Source organism: Erythrolamprus reginae, chromosome 7, assembly GCF_031021105.1.
Source record: "Erythrolamprus reginae isolate rEryReg1 chromosome 7, rEryReg1.hap1, whole genome shotgun sequence".
NCBI lineage: Eukaryota > Metazoa > Chordata > Lepidosauria > Squamata > Dipsadidae > Erythrolamprus > Erythrolamprus reginae.
In genome coordinates, this window is record NC_091956.1 from 9,241,697 (window position 1) to 9,250,664 (window position 8,968).

An 8,968-nucleotide genomic window follows, 5' to 3' on the forward strand; every position below is an offset into this window, starting at 1 on the left:
AACAGTTTGTGCCCAGGATGTGAGGGGTCAGTAAATATTTTTCCCACCCTCTTTTTGACTCGTGCAGTATACAGGTCCTTTAGTTTAGGACCAGTCTTTGCTCAGGACTAGAATGGACAGTTGCCTTGGGAAAAATGTTGCCCAGCTTGCATGGCCTTGTGCCAACAGGACGTCTGCCTCAATATTTTCTGACATTTGTTTCATTTTCCTCTGCCATTTTATGCCCTTTCACGAAGCCTTCAAGGCAGCTAACAATTATTTTTAACAACCCGGTCATTGAGTATATTGCATAACAACAAAATTAAATTAGACAAACTAAAACATAATCGGTATTGTCATGAATGTTCACTCATGCAGCTGATGTCACATTTCCCCAAACCATTTTTTCTTTTCTTTTGGACTGCTGTTTCTCCTTTTATAGAATAGAATAGAATTGTATTGGCCAAGTTTTATTGGACACACAAGGAATTTGTCATAGGTGCATATGCTCTCAGTGTACATAAAAGATACATCAAGAATAATGAGGTACAGTGATCCCTCGAGTATCGCGAGGGTTCCGTTCCAAGACCCCTCGCGATAATCGATTTTTCACGATGTAGGGTTGCGGAAGTAAAAACACCATCTGCGCATGCGCGCCCTTTTTTTCATGGCCGCACATGCGCAGATGGTGGAGTTTGCGTGGGCGGCGGGCGGCACCCAGGGAAGGTTCCTTCGGCCGCCCAGCAGCTGATCTGCTCCGCAGCGCGGCAGCAGCGAGGAGCCGAAGATAGGGTTTCCCCGTTGCCCAGGCAAAGGGGAAACCCCATCTTCAGCTCCTCGCTGCTGCCGCGCTGCGGAGCAGATCAGCTGCTGGGCGGCCGAAGGAACCTTCCCTGGGTCTTCCCGCCACCCAGGCAAAGGGGAAACCCCAAGATCGCTTGCCGCTTGCCCGTCACCCGCCCGGCCGCTCGCTTGCCGCTTGCCCCTTGCCCGTTCACCCGCCCGCCCAACTGCTCGCTTGCCGCTTGAGAGCAACAGGGGGAGAGATAGAGAAAGAGAGAGAAGGAAAGAAAGAGATGAGAGAGGGAGGAAGAGAGTGTGAGAGAGGAAGAAGCAAGATAGAGAAAGAGAGAGAGAAAGAAAGACGAGAAAGGAAAGGAATGACGTCATCGGGTGGAAAAATCGCGATATAGCGTTTCGCGAAGATTGAAATCGCTAAAATCGAGGGATCACTGTACAACACTTGATGATTTTATTTATTTATTTATTTATTAGATTTGTATGCCGCCTCTGTCCGTTGACTTGGGGCGGCTCACAACACAATAAAACAATTCATAACAAATCTAATAATTTACAATTTAAAATTTAAAATAGTTAAAACCCCATTTTTAAGCAGACATACCTACAAATAGACCATACATAAATTATATAGGCCCAGGGGAGCTATCTCAATTCCCCCATGCCTGACAACAAAGATGGGTTTTGAGGAGTTTACGAAATGCAAGGTAGGGTAGGGGCAGTTCTAATCTCTGGGGGGGAGCTGGTTCCAGAGAGTCGGGGAAGGCTCTTCCCCTGGGGCCTGCCAACCGACATTGTTTAGTTGACGGGACCCGGAGAAGGCCAACTCTGTGGGACCTAATCGGTCGCTGGGATTCGTGTGGCAGAAGGCGGTCTCGGAGGTATTCTGGTCCGATGCCATGAAGGGCTTTATAGGTCATAACCAACACTTTGAATTGTGACCGGAAACTAATCGGCAACCAATGCAGACTGCAGATAGTTGGTGTAACATGGGCATTTTTAGGAAAGTCCATGAGTGCTCTTGCAGCTGCATTCTGCACGATCTGAAGTTTCCGAACACTCTTCAAAGGTAGCCCCATGTAGAGAGTGTTACAGTAGTCGAGCCTCGAGATGATGAGGGCATGAGTGACTGTGAGCAATGAGTCCCGGTCCAAATAGGGCCGCAACTGGTGCATCAGGCGAACCTGGGCAAACGCCCCCCTCGTGTTTGGGTATATATAAGCAATCCAATCATATTAGGAACCAGTCAATATAAATGGTAAGGATGCAAGCAACGAAGTTACAGTCATACAGTCATTAGTGGGAGGAGGTGGGTGATGAGAACGATGAGAAGATTAAGAGTAATGCAGTCTTAGTCCATAGTTTGACAGTTTTGAGGGAATTATTTGTTTAGCAGAGTGATGGCATTTGGGGGGGGAAACTGTTCTTGAGTCTAGTTATTCTGGTATGTGTTCTGCCGGCATGTCCCAACCACCCATAATTACAGGGTAATTAGTCCAGAAAGACACACATCACACGATAGAAGGAAAACCAAAAGTCTTTATCAACAGAAAAACAGAAACAGCTCCCTTTTTAAATGTCAAAGGGATTTTCTGGTACACACAAGGCACAGGTCAAATACAATCCAATTTCCCACCCAATAACTGGGAAATTGAGTCCAATTCTAAAGTCCAGAAAGTCCACACACAATCTTGAACAGCAAAAACCACGATCTTGACAAAACTATGAATCAGACGAACTGCCATGAGGCTAAACCATAAGGCTGCTCTTTTATCTGTAGCACTAATTACAGCAGCCCCACCCAACCACAGGTGGCCTCACATATCTCCTGTAATAATCCTTCAGTTGTTCTCTTTGATGCATCACTCTACGCATGCGTGGCTGTGTCATAAGTTCTTGTTCAGAATCCAGGGATGATAAGGATGATTGATCTCCTCCTGAGCTTTCTGCCAAACTCCCCTCTTCCAAGTCACCCCCACCTTCTTCTTCTTCCGAGGAAACTTCACTACCTGACTCTGTCGGCAATAAAACAGGCCTATGACATGTTGATGTTTCCCCTGCATCCACCTCCACATTCCTTGGGGCAGGAGCAGGGGCAGAGCCAACCACAACAGTATGCAGTCATTTTGAGGGTAGGAATTGAAATAGTTTAGGTCCAGAATGTGAGGGGTCAGTAAATATTTTCACACCCTTCTTTTTGACTCATGTAGTATATAGGTCATCAATGGAAGGCAGGCTGGCACTTGGCAGCATTTTTTTTCTGCAGTTCTATTTTATTCTATCTATATTATTCTTATAATATAGTTAAGGGTAGGGCTGGATGATGAGAGCATATAAGCATGAAATAGATCTATATTAGTCTCCCTTCTTTTTCATTATCAGTAAAAAATATGTTTCATGTATATGTATAAAAAATACTCAGAGCAGCAGATCAGGCTGAAGAGGGCGAACCGGGTGTTCAAGATTTTTTTGCCTCTTCTCAAAAATAATTTTCCACTTACAAACCCGAGCCTCCGAAACCGTAACCAGAAAAGGCAGGGAGAAGCTTCCGTGGGGCCAATCTAGGAATATCCTGGGAAGAAACAGGGCTGGGAAAAGGTGAGGAGAAGCCTCCGTGGGGCCTCTCTAAGAATCTCCTGGGAAGAAACAGGGCTGGGAAAAGGTGAGGAGAAGCCTCCGTGGGGCCTCTCTAGGAATCTCCTGGGAAGAAACAGGGCTGGAAAAGGCGGGGAAAAGCCTCCGTGGGGCCTCTCCAGGAATCTCCTGGGAGGAAATAGGGCCGGAAAAGGTGGGGAGAAACCTCCGTGGGGTCTTTCTAGAAATCTCCTGGGAGGAAACAGGGCTGGAAAAGGCGGGGAGAAGCCTCCTGCTATGTTTTATGCTTAAGACGTTCCACCATTTTTGTAGCCCGTCTTTGGACCCATTCAATTTTATCCATATCTTTTTGTAGGTGAGGTCTCCATAACTGAACACAGTATTATTCCAAATGTTGGTCTCACCAGCACTCTGTACAAAGTGAGTTTTCTTATTTATCCTTTTTTCTACAGGCCCTGAAGCCATCGAACCACGCAACCATCCAGAGCATTGTGAGAGCCGTAGGGGTCGTCTCCGGCATCCCGGAGCCTTGCTGCGTTCCGGACAAGATGTCCTCCCTCAGCATTTTATTCTTCGACGAAAACAAAAACGTGGTGCTCAAAGTGTACCCGAATATGACAGTGGAATCCTGTGCCTGCAGATAACGTCCTTAAATTCCACGGCGACTTCGTTGCTTCATAAACTTCTCCTCTCGCCATTTCCCAAAGCATAGCGCCGTCCAGTTTTACGAACGGGATAAGTAAGGAAGAGCTGAGAAGGAACGTGGAGTAAGTTTCCCCGAGGATAATTTTCCCACTGCGAGCAGAGGGAAGGAAGATTGGAAAGCTCACCACAGGGGCAAATAAACGCGTGGGGAGGTCTCGATGGTTGTGGGAGAAGATAGGAAAATTAAAACTGGAAAGAATTCCACCAGGAACTTAAGATTACCAGGAAAACACAGTACAGTAGTACCTCTAGATACGAGCTGCTCTACATGCGAGTATTTCAAGATACGAGCCACGAGGGGAGAGACATTACTGTTCTAGTTCCGAGCTGAAATTCGGGATACGAGCCGAGCGTCCACTAGGTGGTGCAAGAATCCTTGCTTTTGGTTATCTCGGAGGGGAAAAAGAACTTGTTCCAGATACGAGTGCCTCGAGATACAAGCTCCCTTATGGAACGAATTATGCTCGTATCTAGGGGTACTACTGTATATGTTTTTAATGCTGTGTTTGAAAACCGTTCACCCAAGCCGCTGGTTTTTCCAAGCCATTCTTCCAGAATGTAATGGTGAAGGAGATTTAATATACATATTGTGCTTTTGAAGCTAAGCTTTCTACTTTAGGTTATAAGAAGACATGAAATATACCATAAGCTAGTAAGATCCTACTTCCCATATTTCAAAGATTCATTTTTTTAAAAAAACAACACCGAATTTTTTGGTTTTTTCTTTCATAACCTGCCAGTAGCGATTTGCTCTCTCCCTGACAAAACCAAGGGCTTTCATTCTCAAAATAATACAAACTTTTTATCTGAAAGCAGAAATACATTTCCGGTGCGTATTTGGTAAAGACCGGGTTATCTTACATCTCCGTTTGTTATAAAATCTGGATCTCTTTATCTCAGTACTGAATTAGATTAGATTAGATTTATTGGATTTATATGCTGCCCCTCTCCGCAAACTCGGGGCGGCTCACAACAATAATAAAAAACAGTACATAACAAATCCAATGCCCACCAATCTAATTACAATTTAAAATTAATAAATTCATAAAACAATCCCAATGTATATAAAACAGACACACAGTCAATCAATCAAATGGCAAAACAACATGGGCAAGGGGGAGATGTTTAGTTCCCCCATGCCTGACGGCAGAGGTGGGTCTTAAGGAGTTTACGAAAGGCAGGGAGGGTGGGGGCAATCCTAATCTCAGGGGGGAGCTGGTTCCAGAGGGTCGGGGCCCCCACAGAGAAGGCTCTTCCCCTGGGTCCCGCCAGACGGCATTGTTTGGTCGACGGGACCCGAAGAAGGCCGACTCTGTGGGACCTAACCGGTCGCTGGGATTTGTGCGGCAGGAGGCGGTCCCGAAGATATTCTGGTCCGGTGCCATGAAGGGCTTTATAGGTCATAACCAACACTTTGAATTTTGACCGGAAACTGATCGGCAACCAATGCAGACTGCGGAGTGTTGGAGTAATATGGGCATACTTAGAGAAGCCCATAATTGCTCTCGCAGCTGCATTCTGCACGATCTGAAGTTTCCGAACACTTTTCAAAGGTAGCCCCTTGTAGAGAGCGTTACAGTAGTCGAGCCTCGAGGTGATGAGGGCATGAGTGACTGTGAGCAATGACTCCCGGTCCAAATAGGGCCGCAACTGGCGCACCAGGCGAACCTGGGCAAATGCCAGAATGCCAGAAAGAAAATCAATATCGGATGAGAACATACAAGAACCAGAGATCAGATATAAACGAACTATTAATGGCAAAGAAGGGGCAATTACAAGATCTAGAACAGGAACTAGAGAACGGAATTAAGGAAACAATTACAGATGATGAAATATCACTACTTTCCATAAACATCAATGGTATAAATGCATCAAAAAAACCCAGAAAGAAATGATAAAGGGGGCAGAGTTTCAAATTTTAGTTTTTGCCAGTCGCGTATAATTGTACTGACCATTTCACAATGGGGATTGTGTAGCACAGGATATTATGGGCTGGGAATCAAAATGGCAGCCATGGCCATACGATTGAAGCTGCCATTTTGACTTTTTATTGCCCTGCTATAGAGAACCTCATTTAATAGTCACTTTGTGATGGGGACTGATGGTTTCTAAATGTGATATGTATATAAACAAAACAATTATCTTCTCAAAGCCCAGTAGGAATAACTTCCAGGGCAATCGATATAAAACTGCAGCCTTTCTGGGTGGTGATCTCTACAAACCGAAGCCATGGATTAAAGAAAATATACTAAATAGGTTTAATGCATGGCCCATTTGGAAAGGGAGCAGATAAGTTCTTAAGTAGGACCCGGATCATCAAAGTTGAGACCCTATTCCTTGATTTATTGGGTTGTTGTCTGAACTCATCCCCTGGAGTTTGTGAAGATGGTCTGTGGCTATATAAGCTAGGTGAATTATGAGCTATTTAATGAACGCTGTTTAAACCATGGCTTAGCAAGCTGTACTGTATGAACTCAGCTTTGCTCCCAGAATCTGTGAAAATGGAGCCACCCTATTGATTAGAGGCAGTGGTGCCAATATACAGAGGACAGTCAAGATGGCAGCCACAATAGAAACATAGCTATTAGAAGCAAGCAGCCCTCATTTGTCATGAAAAGCCAAAGCCGGTAGCTTTATGATTTGCCACAGATATTACAAGGAGATTGCTTGCATTCCCAGGAATGACCAGATAAAACTTCAAAGATTTTGGGAGAGGCCAAACTTGCACGCTTGTGGCTGTGCAAAGATTCCAAGCTAAGCCTTCACTTGACCCCTCCTTCCAGGCTAACGGGCAATTTTCCAACACTTGTCCTCTACTTTATACGCATCATGCATGTAAACACATTTAAAAGGGGTGGGGCTTGATACTTGTCCTAACAACCATCTTGACATTTTATATACACACACAAACACACTTCAATGACGACATGAATGAAAACAAATTTCTTGTGTGTCCAATCATACCTGGCTAAAAAGGAAGGAAGGAAGGAAGGAAGGAAGGAAGGAAGCGGGAAGGAAGGAAGGAAGGAAACATAGAAGACTGATGGCAGCAAAAGACCTCATGATCCATCTAGTGTGCCCTTATACTATTTTTTGTATTTTATCTTAGGATGGATCTATGTTTATCCCAGGCATGTTTAAATTCAGTTACTGTGGATTTACCAACCACGTCTGCTGGAATTTTGTTCCAAGCATCTATTACTCTTTCAGTAAAATAATATTTTCTCATGTTGCTTTTGATCTTTCCCCCAACTAACTTCAGATTGTGCACCTTTGTTCTTGTATTCACTTTCCTATTAAAAACACTTCCCTCCTGAACCTTATTTAACCCTTTGACATATTTAAATGTTTCAATCATGCCCCCCCCCTTTTCCTTCTGTCCTCCAGACTATACAGATTGAGTTCATTAAGTCTTTCCTGATAGGTTTTATGGTTAAGACCTTCCACCATTCTTGTAGCCCGTCTTTGGACCCGTTCAGTTTTTTCAATATCTTTTTGTAGGAAGGAAGGAGGGAAGGAAAGAAGGAAGGAAGGAAGAAGGAAGGTAGGAAGTAAAGAAAGAACAAAAGAAAGAAGGAAGGAAGGAAAGAAAGGAAAGAAGGAAGGAAGGAGGGAAAGAAAGAAGGAAGGAAGGAAAGAAAGAAAGAAGGAAAGAAGGAAAAAAAGAAAGAAGGAAAGAAGGAAGGAAAGAAAGAAAGAAGGAAAGAAGGAAGGAAAGAAAGAAAGAAAAAAAGAAAAAAGAAGGAAGGAAGGAAAGAAAGAAAGAAAGAAAGAAAGAAAGAAAGAAAGAAAGAAAGTGCCAGATATGCATAACTATTTAGAACATAGATCTTGGGTCTTCAAACTTGGCAACTTCAAAACCTCTTGACTTCATTTCTGGCTGAGGAACTCCGGGAGTTGAAGTCTACAAGTTGCCAGGTTTTCAGACCCCTGCCCTAGATCATTTGCAAAGGTGGTTAGGATCTGGGTTCAAATGTACTTCTGCATCTTACAGGCGATGGAAAGTGCCTTCCATACTCTGCCGAAAGCCTGGGACAATTTACTTGCATTCAAGCAAAACGGTACCAGTGCAAATGGTGTTTTTCCGCTTTAATGTCTAGAGAGGCGAGTTGCAGATTTCAAAAGGTTGAATACGGTTTCAACGAACAGACAATTCATTTGTGATTAACCTTACCACCTCCTCATCTATGTAATATGTATATAAATAATGAAATAAGACTTTTGTACATTTTTTTTTTGTTTAAGAATAAATGCTTGTACAGTCGGCATCAGTATAGTTTTTAAAAAGCCAAAGGATATTTGTATATGGAAAGAAGCTTTTATCAATGCATTTAATTTATTTCTAATGCATATGTTCATTAATTTCCGCATTTTAGACCTCTTAAAAACACACAGCAGATTTTGTATTCCTTTTGAAAATTTATATATCTATATATCTCTGCCTTCAAAAGTAAATGTGTATATCCCAGATCACAAATGAGGATATTTTCACTACTAATGTATAAGTTTGTCTGATTTTTTTTTGTTTCTCTCCTTTAGTTAACAATGCTTCCCGCCCCCCACTGCACATTATTGTGCACAAGGTTATGTGGGTTTTTAAATTTTAAATCGGATTTTATTTAAATTGGATTTTTTTATTATTATTATTATTTTAATAAAATACTTTTGAAGTAAAAAAAAATCTATCCCAAAATAATTTTCTATTTAAGATACATTAATAATTCAGTTGACTTAACGTGAAATGGAGCTTAGTTATGGAGCGTGAGGCTGTATATTCTGCAATATTGGGACTGTCGCTAAGTCAACAGCAGGTCAGAGGAGCCATTGCGGGACAGAGATGACAATTGCTCTTTAAAAATTATGATTTAAATCGACTTGGTTTAAATCAAAT

At 42.9% G+C, this 8,968-nt stretch overlaps 1 protein-coding gene across 2 annotated transcripts in view; it reads left to right on the top strand.

Annotated features, from left to right (window-relative positions):
• The window catches only part of BMP3 (bone morphogenetic protein 3), a 40,254-nt gene extending 31,496 nt beyond the window's left edge, over window positions 1-8,758 (top strand). For both annotated transcript variants that reach the window (XM_070756940.1, XM_070756939.1), the window contains exon 3: window positions 3,825-8,758. In XM_070756940.1, the coding sequence (XP_070613041.1) occupies window positions 3,825-4,016 (192 nt within the window). In that variant the 3' untranslated portion in view covers window positions 4,017-8,758. The remainder of the gene's footprint in view (window positions 1-3,824) is intronic.
• Window positions 8,759-8,968: the final 210 nt, after the last annotated feature.